The sequence below is a fragment of the Eleutherodactylus coqui genome, chromosome 7 (genome assembly GCF_035609145.1).
Source record: "Eleutherodactylus coqui strain aEleCoq1 chromosome 7, aEleCoq1.hap1, whole genome shotgun sequence".
NCBI lineage: Eukaryota > Metazoa > Chordata > Amphibia > Anura > Eleutherodactylidae > Eleutherodactylus > Eleutherodactylus coqui.
In genome coordinates, this window is record NC_089843.1 from 99,662,973 (window position 1) to 99,686,706 (window position 23,734).

A 23,734-nucleotide genomic window follows, 5' to 3' on the forward strand; every position below is an offset into this window, starting at 1 on the left:
CTGAAATACTAATATTACACAGATGACCTCCTCCTCATGCAGTAAGATATTACACAGACGACCTTGTCCTCCCCATATACTAATATATTAAATCAGTACACACATATATATATATATATACACACACACACACACAAATTATTTTTGTGTCTAAAAATGAAATACACGACTAATGCCGGGTAATCAGCTAATAATTTAATAAAATCTCATAAATGCACAAGGACAAAACGTGGCTCCTATCCACTCGCGTTTTTTTAACACGAGTGTCAACTGACTTTCTAATGTTAAAAACGTATCGCACAAAAATGGCAAAGCACAAACTTGTGATGTGTTTTTAACATTAGAAAGTCCCATTGACACTCGTGTTAAAAAAACGCAAGTGTGTGAGAGCCTGAGTGCTGAATCAGAAGCTAACTCCAGCATGGTCGGTTACTCCTCTCATCCCTGTGTATAATATAATAGCTCATCTCCATGTTCAGCTTCCTCTACAAAGGGGATCGATCTAGGTGGAGAATCCCTTTAATTAATGACTGTAGATGAACAGCCCAAACCTCGTGTCCCACGTAAGCCTGAACGTCCTCCAACTGCTGCTGCACTGTGCTGGATGATCTCCTAATAATGCCATTTGCAGCAGGGAAGGGGCAGAGCGTGCAGCCGCCCTGGGGGAGGATGTGTATATGCAGATCTATGGAGCCGGGGAGTGCAGCCTGGGCGGCGCATACTAGCTGCTGTACACAGCGCGGCCTGATCTGTGCACAGCTATATAAATAGCACAGCCCGGCGCGGCGGCTGCACGTTGTCTAGCAGGCTTGGGGAGGTGAGTAATAAATGCCTGGGGCTGGGGGAACTGGCTGTAGGACATTAGAATGTAGTGCTAGAGGGGGCTCTAATAGCAGGCTGATGGGGGGAATGCTACAATGTGCCCATATATGTGCACGATCACATGTGGCCAGTCCTAGGCATCTGGGATCCGGCTATTATCTGCATGCATAGAGTAAAATGCTGCAAGATCTGAGTATAATCTGCAGTGCTGCTGTAACCATCGTGTGGCTTTTGTCATCACACTGTTGGAGAGTTGCTATTTCCTCTTGGTGATTTAACCCCTTCAGCGCCTGTGTCCTATATTGATGCAGACTGCAGTGTGGACTTCACTTTCATCTCTGCAGATAGCAGTGGCTTCCTGTTGCAGCATTGTACAAGTCATCAGCCCTCTGAGCTTCTGCATTCTCAAAGCTCTCTCCCTTCTCCTCTCACCTCCACTTACCCCATTTATCGGATCAGACCTTGGGGACATTGTTCTGCAATTGGCTTGGTAGAAGAGCGTATAATGTATGTTTTATATACTCCGCAGTCTACTACACAGCAGTAGTGCCATCTAGCTGCGCAGGTACCGCCGCACCAGTCAGGGTGTTTGCTTGTCTTGGATCAACTGCTGTTTATAGTAACCATGTGGCTGGATCAGAGATGCTTGTCATAATGATGACTATTAAATACACTTTGCAACGTTCTGCAGACTGCTGGATGCTAATCTGCGTGTATTATGATCTAATGGATTGTCCTATTTTTTTTTTCCCCATCGCTTCCATATTTACCTTTGACTGTTCATAAATAGTATCGTTCCTGTTAAATGTTTTGATGGTAAACCCACAGCCAATCCCAGGTTTCTCGAAAGTGCGGCGGTTAAGAAGGCCAGGCTCAAATGGGCGTGAGTGCATTTCGGCTGTGCAAATGCGCCATGTGCTTGCGCGATCGAAATGCGCATTTACCCACTTCTGTGTGTAGTTGCAGGCACAGATATTATAAGTGTTTGTGCGCACTAAAAAAAAATACAAAGTTACATTGATTTTATGCGTGTATGCACAGTTAATATGCAGGTTTTCTGCATCAGTTGTGCTTATTTTATGCAAGCCCATTGATTTGAATGGGCTATTGCAGTATGTTAATGCATACGGGATAGGTCAGATCGCTTATTATTTACGCGATCGCACATAAGGTGAAAAAAATGTCAATGGGAATGAACCTATTGAAATCAAGGGGTTCTATTCACTGTCTATTTAACACATGCAACATTTGTACACATAATACATTGCACAAATAGGCTTGCTTTAACGAGCTCTAAGATGCAACTCAGTAATTCCTAGGGTCCTTTAGACGAGCCCATTTATCATTTGAACGAGCAAATGGTGTTACCGCTAGCATGTCGGTTCGTTTAAACGAGAAATCGTTCAGAAACATTTAGCATTTCACGTTAACTGTATAAGCGAAATGAGAAGGACTAAGCCAGCGCTGTTCAAACAGAACAAGCCAACAAGATTTTTATGTGTGTATAAAATGAACGACGACTGAAAAACAAAAGTTTATCATTCGTTGTTCGTTTTTTAGCTCGAGTTTAGCCTGAACGATTATTCACTTTTGCTTGCACAATTTTTTTAAAAATGATAATCGTTCCGTTCGAAAGCACCCTTAGGTGGGTGGGGTTCACTTGGGCAAAATTGCCGCCGAATTTACAGTAGAAGCAAAGTGGATGAGATTTTGAAAATGTCCTCCACAGTCTGGAAATAACCCGTGCTAAACCTTTGTGGAATCAAGTTGCGGTGCAGAATTCAATTTTGCAGCATTTGAATTTTATCGCCATATTCACTGCGGAATTCACCTCCTCTCAATGAGGTGGTAAGTTCCGCAGGAAATGGTGTGAGTTTGGAGGCAGGCTTTCTGTGGCTAATCTGCTCGCTGGAAATCGGCCCCGTGTGGACGCAGTCTTATGTGAGAATATGATTGATTTACCTAAATAGACACGCAATGCCTATCCTCCAGCTCCGCTCATCTTTATCAGGGTGGCAGTTATCCGTGTCTGTGGAGATGTGGTTCCTCGCTGCCGCTTGTTAATATTTTACCTGCAGTCTGTATAGAACCCCTGCTGGGACAACTAGCATAAAGGCAACCAACAAATAAATCCTGTTCTAGGGTTGTTCTACAGTTCGTCTCCCCCATGTTAAAGGGGATTCCTGGCATTTACTATTGATGACTAGAGATGAGCGAGCATACTCGCTAAGGCAAACTACTCGAGCGAGTAGGGCCTTATTTGAGTACCTGCCCGCTCGCCTCTAAAGATTTGGCTGCCGGCGCGGGTGAGCGGTGAGTTGTGGGAGTGAGCGGGGGAGGGGGGGGGGGGGGGGGGGGGGAGGAGTGAGAGAGAGATCTCCCCGCCGGCACCTGAATCTTTAGAGACGAGCCGGCAGGTACTCAAATAAGGCACTACTCGCTCGAGTAGTTTGCGTTAGCGAGTATGCTCGCTCATCTCTATTGATGACCTATCCTCAGGATAGGTCAACAATACTTGAATGTCCAGGGTCTGCTGCTTGAGATCCCTTCTGATCAGATGACACTCAAGCCTGCTGTTCCAGAAATGTAGTAGAAGACGTTACTCCCATTGATTGATTATCCTGAAGAGAGGTCGTCAATCGCGGTATAGTATCTTGACGCCACTGGAAGGTAGGTGTGTGACAGGGCTTACATAGAAGGATGGCCCTGTCACACCCCTACCTCTGCATTGGCTGTTTGTGACCGTGCTGTGCCGTACCCCGCAGCAGTGTTACTCACTAACCGGACGCCTCGTTGGTCTCTGGTACTGCACGGCTTCGTTTGGTGCTGTTTGTGGTGCGGTGGAGGCCTTGTCTGAGGCCTCCTACTGCAGGGCCACAGGAGCAGGGAGGCACAGCGGGGGTGGGGAGCAGCACCGCAGACATACCAACGGCAGAGGCTGTAGCTGGCCCCACCTAAGAGTCCAGAACCCAGCGGCGTAGCGTCAAGCGTGCAGCGCAGCGGGTGACAGAGAGCGGCACACTGCACAGGACTGGGGAGCGGAGGCGCTGAGCCACCGCAAGAGACCTGCACAGCGCGGACAAGTGGAGGCAGAGGGGAGCTGAGGAACGCCTTTAAGTGGACCGCCGAAGCCAGAGCAGACGGTGGTGAGTTGAGCAGCGCGAACGGCCCACTACGGAGCTCAGACGGGGACATGAGCCATTAAATGCAGCGCTGTAGGCCGTGAGCATCGCAAGCGGGGAGCAGAGGGGGGGGGGGGGGGGGGGACACCACACGACTGAAGGTAGCTTATTTCACTGAGCCCTGACTGCTTCTGCCACAAATCCAGGGTACTAGGACCTTCACCTCTTGAGCTAATCCGAACCCCTGTCAAACCCCTAGCTTCTGGTGGCGTCAAGATACACTAATACCATTAATCGAATGCCCAGAAAACCACTTTAACGTTCAAGAAGGGCTTATTCACACAGTGATATTCCCACACAAGTTCCATCTGTTTGCCTTGTACTAAATCGGTGACATACAGAAGTACAATAATCCCCACAGAAGTCTATGGAACTATAAGAATATACCTAAAATATTCTATTGTTATCTTGGTCACACTCGTACTTTTGGATGAAAAAAATCTGCACCAAAATGTCCCATAATATTTCCTGGTGAGAGCGATGTTGTGTAAGAATATAGTATTACCCTGTGATCAGGGAGAAACTTGTACTATAAACATTTGTATGAAGTCCAATCTGATTTGTACCTAATTTGTCCTGTAACTGCTGAGCTGGCATAATTTCTACAGTACTTAATGGGCGTTTCCATGTTGTACATATTTGTATACACATTTCTATGACCCTCAACCAAGAGTGCCCAACCATTTGTGCTGGGTATTTTTCATGTTGGAGAAGAGGCACACAGTGTGGAAGCCGGTAAGTACTGTACTAATGGTGCACCACGTGGCCCTCTCTGGGTTCACTGTATATTGGCAGAATGGGAGTATCCTAAGCCACGTGTGCCACTACAAAGAGTAAATAGGTTGGCGAGGTGGCAGTGTTGAGTGTGGCTATCGATGTTGTACTTTTATGATGCTAATGAAACTGCTGATTGTTTCTGCAACTCGCAAAAGCTACAATGAGACTTGCATAAGTATGTGTCTTTTCTCACGTGTGTTCCTCCCACCTATCACACATTCTTGGCAGATACTTTTAATATGTCATAAATGTCTATGATGGTGATAGGTTTTATTGTGGCCCTTAGGATTGATTCAATTTAACACTTGCAAGCCCTGGATCAGAGAAGATTGTACATCACTGACCTAGATGTAGAGAATGCCTCCTTGTCATAGTTATGGATCAAATTTTTTTTCCTTTTTGTGGGACGAACTGTTTTTATTGAGCCTCGTGTGGTGCAGAGTGTAAGCTCTTGCCTACGACCTGAAGGTTGCAAGATCCCCGCATGAATCAGGTAGCCGGCTCAAGGTTGACTCAGCCTTCCATCCTTCCGAGGTCAGTAAAATGAGAACCCAGCTTGGTGGGGGGTAATAAGTAATAATTACCTGAAAGCGCTGCGGAATAAGTTGGCGCTATACAAATACCATGATTTGGGTTTTTTTTTTTGTTTTTTTTATTGGCACCATTTTGAGGTACATGCAACGTTTGTTTTCTTTGATCACTTTATTGGAAGGGTTGTCCAGTTGTAAAATATTGATGGCCCCTCTTTAGGATAGGTACTTGGTACATCAACAGGCATCTGCTGTTAGGGACCCTTGCTGATCAGCTGTTTGCTGGGCTGTTATGCTCGTGTACTGAGCTGATGTCATCTGCAGGAAGATTTGTTCCCACTGTAGCAGCCAAACTTGGTATTGCAGGCAAAGTTTTCATTCATTTCGAAGCCTGCAATAGCAAGCATAGCCACTACAGTAAGAACTGAGCTGTCTGCTTCCTGCAGAAATTAGCTCTGATCTGCAGGGGTCCCAGGCGGTAAACCCCACCAATCTAGTATTGATGACTTATCCTGCAGATGGGTGATCGGTAGTTTACAACTTGACAACCAGTTTTAACTGGGTTCATCATGCAGATTTAATAACTTTGCTCTTTGGTATTTATAAATGTAAAGACACAAATTATTTGCATTTTTAAAAAGGAGTTTTGTGAAGGGTCTTTTTTTTTTTTTTTAATAAACATTTTAACTTTTTTTCATTGTTTTTAGTTCCTACTAGGGAACTATCATTTGTTCACATATAGCATCTACTGCATTACTTTAGTATTGACGGAGTACTAAGATACCTGCGGATAATTATTAAGACCCCCGATTGTGATAATCCATTAGCACACCCCAATTCTGTAAACGCACTCATGCAGTCATCATGATGAACATGTACATCATTTTGCAGGAACTTCCTCTTGCTGATGATGAATCAGTACATGATTTATCGAGAAAGGTTAAAAAAAATGCCTAAATGTTACATAAAATACACAAACACAAGCTCATGTAAAAAAAATGCTTGGCATGCAAATGAAAGAATAGCGTGTGTGAAGTAGAACCAATAGTTTCATCAGAATACGCTTTTTGCAAATAACATCTCAAGTACTTGCCTGGCAGAGCTACTAATTAATGAGTATATCCAAGACAACAAGCGATTATCTCCCTGCTCTGCTCTCAGTAGGATGGATGAGGCTCTTATAGCTTAACTGGCATTATAAAGCCTTTAACCACCTGTCCAGCCCTGGAGATCCCTTTCTACACATAAACGAATTACTTTGAGATGTTGTGTCTGCATTTTAAGCAAGTTTATACTATGGTGACACATCATTTATCATGCTGGCTGCAGATGTGCTTGCCCTGTGAATGTATAGTTAAAAATGCAGAATAAAAAGATCTTCAGTGATCTCCAGCCTGTGGATTTGCAGCTTTTCCAAAGCTAGAACACCATAACTAGCATTGGACATCACATGGATCATCAGAAATGGCCTCTTGCGTCATAGAAAACATATTTAACCCCTTAAGGACACAGACTTTTTTCCCCATTTTGTTCCCCCCCCCCCCCCCCGTTTAAAAAAAATCATAATTTATTAATCCATCAACATAGCTGTCTGAAGTTTTAGTGGGTGAATTGTATTTTTCAATAGTACTAGGCAATGTACCTTATAATGTACTGAAATACTTTTTTGAAAAATTAACTTTAGTGAAATGGGGATAAAAAGTGCAATTCTGCCATCTTTGGAGGGTCTTGTTTCTATGGTGTACACACTCATGTGGCGCAGTGTGTTGAGGCAGCAAAATGCAGTCCTAAGCTCTCGCTCACGACCTGAAGGTTACGGGGTTCAATCACCGCATGGTTGAGGTAGCTGGCTCAAGGTTGACTCAGCCTTTCATCCTTCCGAGATTGGTAAAATGAGCACCCAGCTTGCTGGGGGTTAATAAATTACCTGAAAGCTCTGTGGAATAAGTTGGCGCTCTACAAATAACAAGTCCCTTTTTACGACTTTTAAGGGCTTATTCAGACGACTGTATATCGGCAGTACTCACGCCCGGCAAGATACGGTGTCCCTCTCTGCAGGGGGAGGAGGCTGGAAGAGCCGGGAGCAGGTCACTGAGCTCCTGCCCCCTCTCCACTATTTGCAAATTTTTTTTTTTAAATAAAAATTTGGCTGAAGGTGGGTTAAAACTTTATTACCTTTTTTTTAATAAAAAACTTTTTAAACTGTTTTTTTTTTAAAGTTTTTTTTTTTTCAGTCCCCATAGGGCACAAGAACTAGGGATGGCTTGATTGCTCCTGCAGTATGATGCAATACCATAGTATTGCATTATACTGCAATCTGCAACAGCAGCCCTGGGGACTTTCAGAAGACCCGCCAGCTGCCATGGCAACTGTACGGCATCCTGCAATTTCATCATAGGGTGCCATCCGGAACCTCAAACTCTGGGGCATTTAACTGCCACTGTCAGAATTGAATGTGGTATTTAAAGGGTTAACAGCCACGATCAGTGGGTGTGCTGATCCAAGCTGTAAGAAAGGGCGGACACCTGCATTATATAAAGCGAGAACAGCTACAGATCCCTCCATACAAACCCTGAACCTCAATGACTTAAAGGGGTTGTCCCGCGGCAGCAAGTGGGTCTATACACTTCTGTATGGCCATATTAATGCACTTTGTAATGTACATTGTGCATTAATTATGAGCCATACAGAAGTTATAAGAAGTTTTTCACTTACCTGTTCCGTTGCTAGCGTCCTCGTTTCCATGGAGCCCGTCTAATTTTCGGCGTCTAATGGCCAAATTAGACGCGCTTGCGCAGTCCGGGTCTTCTTCTTTTCTCAATGGGGCCGCTCGTGCAGGATGCCGGCTCCGTGTAGCTCCGCCCCGTCACGTGCCGATTCCAGCCAATCAGGAGGCTGGAATCGGCAATGGACCGCACAGAAGCCCTGCGGTCCACCGAGGGAGAAGATCCCGGCGGCCATCTTCAGCAGGTAAGTAAGAAGTCACCGGAGTGCAGGGATTCAGGTAAGCGCTGTGCGGTGTTCTTTTTTAACCCCTGCATCGGGGTTGTCTTGTGCCGAACGGGGGGGGGGGGGGGGTTGAAAAAAAAACAAACCCGTTTCGGCGCGGGACAACCCCTTTAACTGTCTGTATGTCATGGAGGTTTAAGGGGTTAAAGAACTATGCCAAATCATGCTTTTCTTTAACTTTTATTTTTGGAGAACTAATGTTTCTGGTCTGGGAGTCCTCTTGACTGATTTGTTATTTTTGGGCTGTGTTTTGTGGGTGAGAAGAATAGAAGAGGATCTATTAGAGCTTGATAGTTCATAAGGAGGCCAGCTACCGGAATCCTCAGCAAGTCATCCATAGCTCTGTAGCCCATAGCCTGTCCTGATAGGATCAGGAAGTAGATAGATGTAAAGAAATGACTGGCAGCTTCAGAGGTCACGGAGGGCACTGGCAGGATATATAAAGACCTGGCACTCACTTCACTGTCTTATGGGAAGCTCTGCCCTCCGCCTCTCAGCTCTCCTCAAACCAAAACACTGAAATGACAGCACTGAATATGCTTTAACTGTGTAGTAAGTAAAGTTTTGCTGGTCTGGGATTTACAGCAATTCTTGGTTAGACGTCCTATTCTGGATTTTAGTAAGCTGCCTTGTGGTCCATCACTGGTCCTCAAGTGCTGCCCATTCTATTTTTCTATCTTTTTCTTTTTTTTATGCACCCCATCACCAATCACAGTGACGGGGTGTGTTAAAAAGCGCTGTCAAAACGCCGTACAATGTATTCAAAAACACTGCTCGAAATGGCAGTAAAATGCTGCAATTTCAAGTAGCATTTTCTGAACGCATGTGTGAGTGGCCTCATTCACACAGTCATATGCGTAAAATGCTGCGTGGATCACGCATCATTTTACCGGCCTGTGGAGCTGACTGTTGTTGCGTATGGCATCGATCGTACACTGCGCATGACAGCGTATCTCATGCACTCTGCCATATGCAGTGTGACATGTTTCGTTTTTCTTTTAAATTCCCCGCTCTCTCATAGCGGCGTTGCATATGGATAGTGTTTCATGCGCTACCCATAAAAAAGAATAGGGCTATTGATGCGTCATCTGCAGTGAAATATGGCATACTGTGATCTTTTTCATGCGCATATCTGCACATGATGGTTATGCGCTACTTAGAATCCATATACTTTCATTGACCCCATTCACCACGTAACACGTGATCGTGCATCGTGTGCATAAAACATGGTGACATCACGGTCGTGTGAACGAGCACTTATACTTGAGCAAGACTCGCACAAAATTAGGACATGCAGACCATCAGTCTGAGTGAAAGATTGCTCATGGGAATTAACCCATACAAATAAATGTGTGTTCCGTGTGAGTCCTGTCTGTCTCAAGACAGAAGTTGCGTATGAATATGGCCTTATACTTCTTCTAAGGATGTGCTAAACGGTCATAAAATTCTGAAGGAAGGCAAAAGTAGTATACAGCGGGTTTCCTGTGTATCCACTTGGTTAGTCCATTACAAGTTTTAAGGACTTTCTAATGTTAAAATTGCGTTGCACAAAAATCACAAAAGCACAAACTTGCCATTTTTTTGCAACGCGATTTTAACATTCTAAAGTCCCGTTGAAAAAAACACAGCAATATCGCAGTGTTTAAAAAAAAAAAACACTAGTGGGTAGAAGCCCTTAGGGTACATTCACATTCAATATGCAGCGTAGTGCAGTACAGGCGCAGTGCGTAAAATTTGAGAAAAATCTTATTCACAAGCTGTGGAAGAAAAATCTGCTGCAAAAGGTTTGTTCACATCAGCATCGGAAGTTCCATTTGGAACCTCTGTCGCTGATTTTTGCTTAAAGCAGGATGAAATGGCTCCACAAGCAGTGCTATTTTGTCCTGTAAATTCGGGACTGCTCGCTGGACATGTGATGTGGAAATGCAATTCTGCTTCTGAATTCCACACGTGGATTTTGCCTATTGACAGGACAAATTGTGCATGTGGATCTGTTTTTGCTACAATAAGCAAAAATAAGAGGTGAGAAAATGCTCAGACATAACTCACAGAAAAAGAGGCCAGATACAAGAGATACACTGCAGGAAAGGCTCAATTGCCGTTTAACCTGGTAGCATGCAGCAAGCCGGATTGCTATATAGAGGAGCAAAAATGTTCAGGTGCCTGCTGATTGATCAGCCACTCAACCTAGGGTGAGGGAGCGATGACTGCCAACAGACCCAGTTTGCACCATAAGAACTGATACCAGGAAGACCGCCATAGATATGTGCGCCACACAAACAGGAGTACAACCCGCACTGACTAAGCAGTGGATTGTCCTGCATTAAGTGTGCCACACTGGCATGTCAGGCAGGGCTCCTCCAGCATCTATAGCAAACCGCATGCATAAAAAAACAACACACACTGATAAATGCGGGTGTTAGTATTTTAGGCCCAAAACGCGTAAGCTGGCGCACCACGGCAAGGCCACCGCGCATATGCCAGGACCTACACGCTCTCACAATACACTACAAAATGCTCAGACATAATTCACAGAAAAAGAGGCCAGATACAAGAGATACACTGCAGGAAAGGCTCAGTCGCCGTTTAACCTGGTAGCATGCAGCAAGCCAGAATGCTATGTAGAGGAGCACAAATGTTCAGGTGCCTGCTGATTGATCAGCCACTCAACCTAGGGTGGGGGAGGGGTGACTGCCAACAGACCCAGCTTGCACCATAAGAACTGATGCCAGGAAGATAAGCAAGACTTGAGTTTGGATAAGGCTTTAAAGAGTACGGGAGGTTTAACAATAATAGTATATTCAAATTTAAGTATTAATCGAGCATAGTGGTGAAAAAAGTGTCCTTTTGTAAGTTTATTATATTTACCAAGTATAAGGATTGCAAATGAAATCACATAATTATATATAAAGGTTACAACTTGCATCACATCACGGGAAGGTAACATCATCTGACTTGTATAACAGCATCAAGAAGCCCACTTTCAGCGGCACCAGGATAGAGAATTGTCTTCAGGAATTGGATCAACAGGTAGGGTGACCCCTCAGTTGTCTGAAAAGTGTTTGTCTTGGCTCAAAAAAGTAAAAGATTTTATACTATTCTACCACAAATGCCTACATGTTGATTTCATAGACCCTCAAAACAGAACGAGGTAGAAAGCAAACACATTAAAGGCAAAAACGTTGAATGCAAACCTGATTAATGCTGGATTCAGACGAATGTATATCGGCTGGGTTTTCACGCCCAGCCGATATACGTCGTCTCTCTCTGCAGGGGGGGAGGCTGGAAGAGCCAGGAGCAGTGCTCTGAGCTCCTGCCCCCTCTCTGCCTTCTCTCCGCCCCTCTGCAATATTTGCAATGAGGAGAAGCAGGATGGGGGCGGGGCTAATTCTCAGAATTTAGTTCCTCCCCCGTCTTGCCTCCTTTAATTGCAAATAGTGTAGAGGGGCGGAGAGAAGGCAGAGAGGGGGGGGAGCTCAGTTCCTGGCTCTTCCATCCTACCCTCCCCCCCCCCCCCCCCCCCCCTTCCGCAGATGAGGACACCGTATATTGGTTTGGCGTGAAAACCGAGCCGATATACGGTCGTCTGAATCCACCCTAAGGCTGGTTCTCTGCCCAAGAGAAAAGGGTAACTCAAAAAATGCAGCAGGTATGTTCACATGGCACAAACACTGCAGAATTTTGCACAGCAAATTCTGCCTCAACAATGTCAAAATCTGCTTTCTGACATAGTGTTTGGTGTGTCAAAAAGCAAAATTTGCTTGTGGAATTCCAACGCGGAAACGTGCCAGAAGTGACGTGCCACTTCTTGATGTGGAAATGCGATTTTTCTGCTTTGGAATTTCATATGGTCATTTTTGCCCATTGACCTGGCTAAATATACGCACAGCTCTGTAGCAAAAACCAATGCAGAAAGCCACAAATTTTGGCATCATTATGAGAGGTGGAACTTATGCAAATTATTCCTAAGGGACTTCTGCTGTGTGAACCTTAATCTGCACCAAATCCGTGTCACCATTGGTGTGGATTCACAGCTAATTTCAGCCTTTCAACAGAAGGTGCGAAATCTGCTTTAATCCGCTCCAAAATCTGCACCGATGGTGGTTTTTTTTGTTTTTTTTTACCATGGAAATAACGTGGATTTTCCACAGACTCTTCCAATGGAGATGAACAAGATTTTCTTTCCCTTGGATTCCATGACAATCTGAGGTGAATAAAATACGCTATTCTGGTCCAGCAAGAGGTATTCTGCATTGAGGTACCTTCCAGTGGTACTATGGACTTGTGTCGCAGCCCTTTGTGGTGCAGCCTGTGTGCACATCTACATGACTTCTTAGTATGACTACTTGTCTTGCAACTCTTCTGGTTTGCTTTGTCATCTTTAAAACGTTCGGTCACTTGGGCATTCTTCCTTTTTTTTTTTGCAGTGAAAAAATGTGCCGTGCAGCAAGTGGGTGACTTTTTATACTCTTGCTTTTGTGAATCCAGTCTGTACATAACTTGATCGTTGGGCATGTGTGAGCACGTGTAGGAGGGGTAGATGTAAAAAGGCCACTCGCCACTTATTCATTTAGTGTCATCTCTCCACATAGCTGGAACAAATGGCTTATTTCATGAAGTGTGCGCAGCTGACAATATATTCCCTTGTTCTTCCCCAGTGGGGCGAGTGCAGCTAGATCAGGAGATGGGAGTTGTTCATGCTGTGCTCTGTGAATTCTATTACCCCTACACTATAGGGCCGTAGGCTTCCTGTGACGGCACTGTGTGGGGTCATCCATCAACGTGGTACCATTGTCTGCTGCCAGCAGCGCTTTGGTGCGTTCATCAATTGAATGTCCAGTGACTAGTAAATTGTCACTAAAGCACCTCGCAGCTTTCCAGCTATTCTTGGAGCCCCTGCAAGCTGCAGGCACAGAAGTGCTTATAAATTGTTTTCGCGTTTTATTAAAAATATGGTTCCATGTGTTCTAGTGCGAAGATATCCGTCACGGTTAATCAAAAAACAAACGTCTGGAGCTCCAATAAGAATTAAAGAGATACAAGGCGTAGATGTTCGTTAGATTGATAATGTCAAACTGACCGTGTTCTAGATGACGGCAGGTAATTACTGTGCCTTAGGGGACGTTCATCTGGCTTGTACTCCGTCTGTATTTTTTACTGATTTATGCTGCGTTTAGATAGAATGCTTATCGTTCAAAAAAAAAAAAAGTTCAAAGAATTGAAAGCGAACAATAATCTTTCAGTCTAAACGTAACTGAGAATTGTTCACTTCTCGTTCGTCGTAGATGTTTACGCCTGCAGAAATTGATCGCTGGCTCGTTTGCGTATTGTTCGGTATAAATGGCAGTCGCTCAGTCCTTCTCATTCGCTTATGCAGCGACAGAATGATTCTCGTCTGAGCGAGCCAGCTATGCATTTCATGTCTAAACGGGCTGCACGAGTTAGTGGTGACGTCAGTTCGTTAAAATTAAAATTGGCTAGTTTAAAAGGACTCTTAGTATGGACTGCATGAACGCATTGATTTGTATTGGGGTTTTGTGTGCATTTTTTGTGCTCGTTAAAAATAAAAGAAAATGGCAGTTTGACTAATTTTGGTCGTTGTCACAAACCAAAATTGTCCTTTTAAAGTCTATGGGATTGTATAAAACATAGAAAATGCGCAGTTAGGCCCAATGTCCACTTACGACTTTGACTTGTGGGAGATCCGCAAATCAAAGCCGCCCATAGGGATGCATTAGCAGCCGCAAACTATTTAAAAGCATGCGGATGGCATATTTCTCCCAGTATGCGGATAGCACACTGCGGGAGAAAATCGCAGCGTGCTCCATCTTGGCCATGAATTCTGTTGAACAGCTTCTATTAAAGTCAATGGAAACTGTCATATCCGCCGCACACCCGCAGCTGTCGTTTTGGCTGTGCCGTGGATCCGCAGGAAAGCAGGACATTAAAAAAAAAAAAAGTACTCCGCATGCGTCCGTACGCATCCATCGTGCTGAAGAAAGATCTGTGCGGGAGCCAGAGAGGTAAGAAACCTTTTTTTTCCCTCCCAATGTCCGTAGGCACGGCTGGATTCTGCTGCGGGATTCTGCAGTTAAATCTGTGCGTGCATGTGGACTTTGGGTCTTAAATGTGTATTTAGTAAATTTTTACGCATGTTGATAGGAGATGGTAGGTAAAAAAAATGATCAGTTGAGCCGCCTTGCGGTTTTTTGTTGTTGTTTTTTTTGCATGTGTGAAAAATGCAGTGACTACGGATGCAACACGTGGAGAAAAAAAAACCACATATGTACCAAAAATGCAGTAAAAGCACACATGCATACGAAGTGAAAACTATGCAGTTGTCACACACCAAAATTGCAAATTGCACAGATCCCAAGTACTGCCATTTGTATTTCAGTGGTAAGCGAATGCGGAGTCCACGTAAAATAGAAGCAGGCATCACTGCACGCTGTACGCATATTGGACAGAGTACTCCTTACTGTTTCTAGATAAGTTGATCAGTAAAATGCTGACTTATTGAGATGCATGCAGCTGCCGTACGGCTTGGTGTGATGCCTGTGGCCGGCGCTGCGTGGAAACTCTCCGTAGTGACTTTTAGTTGTGAAGTGACAGCTGCAGCTGACAGGCGAGCGCTCCATTACATGCTGCTCACAGTATTACTCTGGGCTGCAAGTAGCTCTACAGCCAAAATTGGGAAGCTGTGTCATAAAGTCTTCAAGTAGATTCAGGGTAGATACATGTGGCTGTGTTATAACTCCATTTTGCATGGGACTATAATATGTGGGCCTGTGAGTCCTCTACTGCACTCCTGTAAGTCTCTGATTTCATATGGAAGTGGTCTTGTTAGTCCTTTAAACATTTGGAATGTTCCAACAGCTGCATACATGGAGTGTAAGAATGGCTGTAGGACAGTGCAGAGGGCTCTACCTCCTTGATGAGTCCTTAAAGGATTGTCTGGGACTCCTACCGTAATATTCATGATGTATCCTGAGTAGTTGATTCCTGCTGATCAGCTGTTTGCCAGGTCCGCTGCAGCGCTGGAAGCGGCTAACTTCCGAGTTCCGCAGCCTAGGTGGGTACAGCAGGCATAGCAGTTTTCGGTGAGAGCTATGCCTGTAGTACCTACCTGGACCACTGCACTGTAGAGAGGGCTAGCTCAGCACATCAGGCCCAGCGAACAGCTGGGTCGGCTGGGATCACAAGTAGCGGCCCTCCTCCGATCAACTATTGATGACCTATCCTCAGTATAGGTTATCAATAGTAAATGTCCTGGACAACTCCTTTAAGGTGTACACTTTAAGGCCCCCTTCACACTGGCGTATTGGTGCACGTAACACGCAGAGAATAGAACCTATTGATTTCAATGGGTTTGTTCACATGTACGTATTTTTCCTGTACATTTTGATCACACAAAATAATATGCAGTATGTTCTATTTTCCTGCACATATGTGCTATCAGAATCCCCATAGAAGTCAACGGGGACGTGCAAATGCACCCAAAATACGCAAAGAAAAAATAGTAAATTTGGACAGCTCCTCACAATGAATTCTCCAATGCTATTTGCATTTAGATCATCGGGAATAATATAAAGGGACTTATCCGGTGCTCAGTGGAGTCCCAGCTGGGGTCACCCCACCAGCACCTTGGCGTCCCAGTCTGCTATGCGTTAGTGAGATTACTCGTTTTTGTTGGGACTGGCATTTTAAATTGTATACATTTATTCAGTATATTAATAAGAATCAAAAAAATGCAATGCGTTTCGATGCTATATGTTATGTCTTGTTCAAGCATATAGTCCTGACATCACATTATACAGAATCATAAACACTTACATGTGGGATCTCAACGGGCCGCCGGGTCTTTGCGGTGACGTCATCTTCCAAATTCAATGGGGTTTAAAGGCAGACGTGCGAAACGCGTTGCATTTTTTGATTCTTGTTAATATATTGAATAAATGCATACCATGTGAAATACCGGTGGTTACTTCCACTCCCCAACAAAAACGAGCGCAGAGATTTTTCTTTTCGGTTTTGAAAAATATGCAAGGAGATGTGTGTAATTGCGCAAGAAAAAAGAACAAGAGCCTATCTGGAACTCATTAGACTAATTAGCAATTTCAATTGGTATGTCTCTTCCACACGCAAATGAACATGCCTTGTGGGCAGAAAAAGTACAGTAATATATGCCAATGCACAGGCAAAAAAGCATTGTTCATTCCGCAAATACACTTTGGTGAAGGGACTTCAAATAACTGTTGCTAACCACTTGTTTGACCCACAGCTGTTCCGTTTAGTTTCCCCATAATGTTCGGTTTGTATTTTCCATGGACAGAGCCGCAGCCAGACGCCTCTGGTGGCAATTCTTTTCCAAGGACAACAAAAGGGCTGGATGTTGGAATTCAAAATGGCTGATCCTCCTTTCCCAGAGATAGTCTGTTGACGGGGAGCGAGAAGCCCCCATATACAAGTAACATTCTTCTGGTCTCTTCGTATTTATTGGGTTCAGATGACTTTTCACTAATAGGTATCTTGGCCTACACAGCGACATTTGGTCACCCGCGAATCACAATAAAAGCGTAGCATTCAATGTTTCTCTCTGGGCTCATCCACAACCGCGTTAGAGATTCTGTTGAAAGCAGGACAAAATGGCACCGTATACTGTTAAGAGCCAGAAGCCCAATCAGAAATAAAATATGGGCGGGCAGCAACAAGTTTGGGCAAGAGGAATACGGCACCCCTTTGCTGATTTGTTCAGCCGGGGGGTGCTGCTTTCCTGATGCCCATACGGAGCGGGAAGACTGCACTCCTAAGTGTGATGTGAAGCACATCTATGTTAAACAAGGTCACGGGCGACCTTCTGACTGAGCAGATCAAGAGACTAGTAGTAGAGTTCCCATCAGAAGAACGAAGGGTGCTTTTAGACAGCAAGATTATCGTTCAAATGAACAAAAGTGAATGATGACCATCTGGTCTAAACTCAAGCCAATGACTGAATGAGAATCGGTCGCTTTTCCGTTGATTTTTATGCAGGCATAAAATCCATTGTTGGCTCGTACACTTATTACTCGGTTTTAAAATGCTTGTTCAGACCATGTGTTTGACTGTACAGGGACTGAACGATTCTCATTTGAAAGAGCCAACAATGTATCTACCTGTCTAAACAAGCCGCACGAGAGCAAATGAGTTAGCAGATGTCACTTACTCATTCAAACAAGAATCTTCTTGTGTAAAGAGACCCTTAGGCAATTCTATTCTAGGTAAGTTACTGTAATGCTCTTGTAAGCTTCATTTTACGTTTTTAAAGAAACCTTTTTTGTTCCTGTAATATGGAGAATGTGTGAGAGCCGTTTGGACAGCGCAGGTTGTGTACTCTCTCGATGACCTTCATGTGTACAGGGAAGATAATCTTGTATGGCGTGAGGAATGTAGTAATGATCATACTGCTACATAACTGCAGTACACTTCCCATTCATCTCATTGGCTAAGAATTCCGTCTCCTCTCTAACAATGTAGCACGCTGTTTCACGTTTAAAAAGAAAAAAAAAAAAGCCTGTTATTATACCCGTGTATAGCCAGCCTCCGTCACACTTCGAATGGCTACAAATCAAAGTTTGATACAAAACGTGACTTTGTGGGTTTTCATTCGTTTGAAGGAGTTAAGATTTTAAATCTCCTGCCCCTCCTGGTGAACTTGCTTTCTTGCAAAACAGCTGACCTCTACTGTGATAGGAAAGGGTTACCATTCTGTCAGCCGAAAGCTAGGGTTGTGAATGAATGTCTGTCTCTGCCAGTTGTCCTTTTGTACTTATGACCAATATCGTGCCATTGTGTCCGGGATGCCACCCTCTGCATGTGGGGTGACTCTCTGCAGATTACGCCGTCATTGGCTCTCACCCTCCTCTGTTACCTTTTGCCTACTAGGCATTAAGTCGCAGGTCCTCACATGTGACTTCTGTCCGGAGAGTCCTTGCTTGCAGCTGGGACAACAGATGACAAGTTTACCTCCCCTGTAGCAGGTTGTACTGAGCGGAGCACACAGCAGTGAGTTCTTTATTGTCTGTGATGAATGAAGTTACTTTGTGTTTATTTGTCTTTGTATTGGGAAGATTATATCATGTTTGTTTTTTTTTAATTGCTAATCCACTTATTTTTCTTGATGCTTTATAATCTTTTGCGTTGTGTTCTCGCTTCGATAAAATTCATATTTATACCTGTGACATGAAGTCAGGGGGGGGCAGATACATAGATTTGGCTTTGTCTCTGCTAAAAACATGGATTTGTTTTAGTGTTTGCGCTAACTTTAAAACCACAATACTGTATGCGATTTTATCTGACCCACTACCAGTGTAGGTTTTTTTTTTTATTGTGCTAGTCGCTGTACTTGAATTTTGACATTTGAATCTTTTTTTATGCTACGGGTAGGAAACAAAAGTTGTTCATTTGATTTAAATAATTTTTTTTTACCATCCAGGTAACAATTGTATCTTGTCATTTTTGTTTTGAATACTGGCATTAACGAGGCTTTGTATTTAATCCTGCTATTCTCCAGGAGGGGGCAGTATAATCATGTCGTATACATATGTGACATGACTATATGTTTTCACTTCTTCACTTGGTGTCCTAATGCTAACCACATTGGTTCCAGGAGTGATCTAACTGGTGTTTAAAGTGGACTGTATTGTGCCCATCACTAATTTGTAGTTGTATCTTGTACAATTCTTTTATAGTGTATGGTAGCCCCACCCTGAAACTTCTATTCCATACATCTGAAACTGATGTTTTGTAAAACTTCGGCACGTGCTGCAGTCTGCAGGTTCATCGCCATTCAGATGTAGGAAACTGCTTTTCAGATGCAGATTTGGTGGAGAAATTTCTGCCACATGTAAACGTACCCTGACATTCTACTCGCATCATTTTCAGCTTTTATATGATTTTTTTTTTTTTAATCAAATATTTTTATTCAAATTTTAATACACCGAATTAGGGTGCTTTAACATCTGCGCTCAGGGTTCTGGGAAAGGGGAATCCTCGTGGATGAATGGTTCCTTCTCAGGATGAAACCATGCCAAACCATGAAACGCTGCCATTGATTTCAATAGGGCCTCGCAGACCGGCACTTTATACGCAGTATTTTCTAATACCGCTGTCTGCTCTATTTTGCTGTGTTCCCTGGTGCAAGCACAAAGTCGTGACCAACTCACAACTGTGATGTCACATTGTGGCGTTTTCTTGGCAGACTCTTTTTGCGGACTGCCTTCCCCAGTCAACTTTACCCTCCTGGCAAGCTGTGTACTCCTATAATCAACCACAGAAGAATGGAAGTCTTAAGTCGATCTTGAGCTGGCTACCTGAACCATTCTGGGATTGAACTTGCAACCTTAAGGTCATGAGCGAGAGCCTTAGCACTTTGCGCCACACAAGGCTCATGACATGATGGGGTGTGTTTAAAAACCGCTGTCAGAGGCGTTTTGACGACTCTGTGTGAGTGGCCTACGTGAGTTCAATATCTGAGCAAAAGGATAACTTATTGCTGAAAACGGACCACCTTAAAGGGAGGCTCTAGTACCCTGTTGTACCACCTCTAGCTTGTATGCAACATGTGACTTGGGCGGGCATGGAGGCTCTAGTGCCCTGTTGGACTGCCTCTAGCTTGAATATAAGATATGATACGGCGGGCATATAGGTTCCATATGGTATCCTGCGGCATACCGCTCCACATTTGCTGTAACTGAGCCTCTAGCTCGTGCAAACTTGTAGACTGTCAAAGTTGTTGTCCCAGATGGTCCTATACATGTTCTATTGGTGATAAATCTGGTAACTGGTAGGCCACATAAGTGTGACCATGTTGTGGAGACATTCCTGTGACCCCCTTGTGTGTGCGGCCGAGCATTATCCTGATGGAATACGCCTCTTGGAAGCCGCCATGAGAGGAACACATGAGGCTGCCGGATGTCCTGAACATATCTCTGAGCTGTCATGGTCCCTCATATCATGGAATCGTAGGCTACAAATATCTCTTATCTTAACCGTAAAAAGTAACATACATGTAGTCTGAACCTGGATTAAAAGGCCCCGGCATTAATTTACACTGGGTTTAAAATATAATTAATCTCATAAAATATATAACACGTAGACTCAGTCCGTCCAACTGAAGTCTACCAGATATAATAAAATCAAATATCATATATTAAATATCCTAACAGATATAACACGTAGACTCAGTCCGTCCACCTCAAGCCTACTCATCAAATATAATATAACCTGTAGACTTAGTCCTGCATACTGCAGTCTACAGCACCAAAGTCCTTTTAATAAACCTTTCTGTCCACCCGCAGGAGGCGGGCGACATCCCCTATTTAAATTGCCAGGACAAAGCATTAACATCACAAAACACTGGGCGGGGCAGCCTTGAATGCTGTGAGGAAACTGACAGGACTTTGCAGCACTTCCTTATGATACCTCCTCTCCTTCCCGCTCAAAACCTCCACCAATCACAGCCTGTTGCTAGGCCTTTGCCTCACAGAGACCTTCTCTCCCGATAGGTCACTGCCATCCTCTCGCCCAATCATTCTCTGTCGCCAGGCTTCCCAGCTTCCATAGCAGAGTCCTCATATTATAGCTGACCCTAGAGTGACTTAATAAAAACAGGTTAGAACCGCCCCCCCCCATCCCATCCCCAATTCTAACCCATAACCATCTAACTTCCATTAAAGTTATTAACTCTTTCCACCCCCAGGTTTCATGAGGCCTCAGTCCCCTAGCGTCCTTCTGCCGTACATTACTAAGGGTGACTGACTATCGTATCCGATGGCCCCCAGACCATCACACTAGCAGTGGGGCATTGTGCTGCTCCACAATAAAGGCAAGATTGAGGTGCTCACCACTAGGTCTCCAGACACTAACAAGGCCGTCGTCTGTGCCTAAGCGAAACCTAGATTAGTCGCTGAAGACCACGCATTTCAACTCTGTAGCTGTTTAGTCCTGTTGAGTTGTTCATGACACCACTGCACACATACAACAGTAGATGGGTGTCACGCCGCCACTGCAAATCTGACTTGGTGCTGTGCGCATACTCTTCCATACAAGTCTATGGGGCAGCATCGGCACGGCCCTGTGAACAGCATCGGGTTTTCAGTGTTGATCTTGAGAGGGGGACACCACTGGTTTATGGTGCTATGGGGACATGACAGGGAGAGGGGAAGGCCACTTAGTTTATGGTGCTATGGGGACATTGCAGGCTCCCTTTAAGGCCATGTTCACACCGGACTGATTTGATGCAAAATGCCTACACTGAACATTCTGCAGCACATCCACAGCTGGAAGTCTACGTCAAAACCCGCGACACTTAGAGCTGAGTTTGAATCTGTTTTCTACCCAGATTTAAGTGCGGAATTTACTCCCTTATTGAAAAAAAGTGGATTCTGCAGTGTTAACTGTGATAAAATGAACATACTGTGGACTTAAATTCCGCACAAGTTTTTTTCCGCAGTGCGTGGATGAAATTTTCAAAATCTCCACTTTGCTGCTACTGTAAATGCTGCGGATTTCCTGCACGGAAAAAATCTTCAGCAAATCCATCATTGCATACGGCTGCTTGCTCCCCGCCTGCAAGATACAGCCGTTGAAACGGCTTGTGTAAGACCCAAGGCCTCACTCATGTATTAAAGGGGTTGTCTCGTGAAAGCAAGTGGGGTTCAGCACTTCTGTATGGCCATATTAATGCACTTTGTAATATACATCGTGCATTAAATATGAGCCATACAGAAGTTATTCACTTACCTGCTCCGTTGCTAGCGTCCCCGTCGCCATGGATCCGTCTAAATTCGCTGTCTTCTGGCGTTTTTAGATGCGCTTGCGCAGTCCGGTCTTCTCCCTGGTGAATGGGGCCGCTCGTGCCGGAGAGCTGGTCCTCGTAGCTCCGCCCCGTCACGTGTGCCGATTCCAGCCAATCAGGAGGCTGGAATCGGCAATGGACCGCACAGAGCTCACGGTGCACCATGGGAGAAGACCCGAGGTGCATCGTGGGTGAAGATCCCGGCGGCCATCTTGGTAAAGGAAGAAAGAAGTCGCCGCAGCGCGGGGATTCGGGTAAGTAATAATTTTTTTTTTTTTTTTAACCCATCCCTTGGGTTTGTCTCGCGCCGAACGGGGGGCCTATTGAATAAAAAACCCGTTTCGGCGTGCGACAACCCCTTTAAGCACATTGTTCTCTCGTGGAAGTATGCATGTACATGCTGCGTACATTCAGTCCTCATACCCTATCTTGGTGTGCGCGCACGTAATATACACCACGATAGGACGTGCCAAGTTTTTACTTATTTGTGTGAGTGGCACTATGACGGCCTATGGGATATTAATACTGTGTATTACACGTACATAGTATGCAGTGTACGTAAACTCGTGTGAGCCCTAATAAATACATTTCATGTTTTATAATCTGGCTGCACTGAAAGTGTTGGTGCAGAATGTTAACATGTAAATGTCTTATGTGAGTTTGTGTGTAGCATGAGCAGACAGTACACATGCCTGCAGACTTGTATGTTGGATTGCAGCAACCATGAACGCTTTTATGCATAAGTAGAAGATTTGATCCTAGTGTGTTCTTGGTTCTCCTGCTACCTAATACATAACCCCTCCTGTCTCTTCTCCGCCCACAGGTTTAGCGAGCACCAGTAACAATGCAGGCCCACGAGATATTCAGGAGTATCCGGATCCCAGAGCTCGGGGATGTTCGTCAGTATGTTCGTACTCTTCCTACAAACACATTGATGGGCTTTGGTGCCTTTGCAGCTCTGACAACTTATTGGTACGCCACAAGACCTAAAGCTCTGAAACCTCCCTGCGACCTGGCCATGCAGTCTGTAGAAGTCAAGGTAAAGTCTCTCTTCATTGTAGTCTCCTCTACCTGCAGCACCTGTTCTGTTCTCAACGCTCTACTTCTTTTGATCTCTACCTACAGTTATTGTATAATCCCTGCTCTTTTATAAGCTTTTAGGACTAGTTATGTTAAAGAATGGCTACTAGTTGTTAATACCATCTCCACTTCTAAGATCACTAATAATGATTGTGCTGCAGCTTTATAATCGATGCCTTTTCTCTTAAGTCACCTGTTGATGTTAGTTGTAATTTCGGCTGAAGAGCGCCAGGTTTGACCACTGATCTAAACCTTCTGCTATAAACATCTGTGTACTAGGCAGGCCTAGCTTTTCTGTTTCTTGTTAGTTTAACCCTGGATTTGCTTTAATCCACACCCACACAATGTCGAATTTACAGAAACGGAAAAACGGGACATAAGGAAATCTTAACCCCCACCCTCCCAAATCGGTGCACCTGACGATGCATTGGTGGGTGTCCACTACACAAGCTAGACAGAAAATACTTCCGGTTTCATTATCCTCTAGTCAACCTATATTA

General features: G+C 44.4%; 1 protein-coding gene across 3 annotated transcripts in view; it reads left to right on the forward strand.

Moving 5' to 3' along the window:
* The first annotated feature begins 684 nt into the window (after positions 1-684).
* Positions 685-23,734, forward strand: part of ACSL1 (acyl-CoA synthetase long chain family member 1) — a 64,742-nt gene continuing 41,692 nt past the window's right edge. For 2 of the 3 annotated variants that reach the window (XM_066573466.1, XM_066573464.1), the window contains exons 1-2: positions 685-817; positions 22,978-23,193. In XM_066573466.1, coding sequence (XP_066429563.1) covers positions 22,999-23,193 — 195 coding nt within the window. In that variant the 5' untranslated portion in view covers positions 685-817; positions 22,978-22,998. Of the gene's footprint in view, positions 818-18,257; positions 18,362-22,977; positions 23,194-23,734 lie in introns of those variants that run through there. The other variant, XM_066573465.1, reaches the window with a different exon arrangement.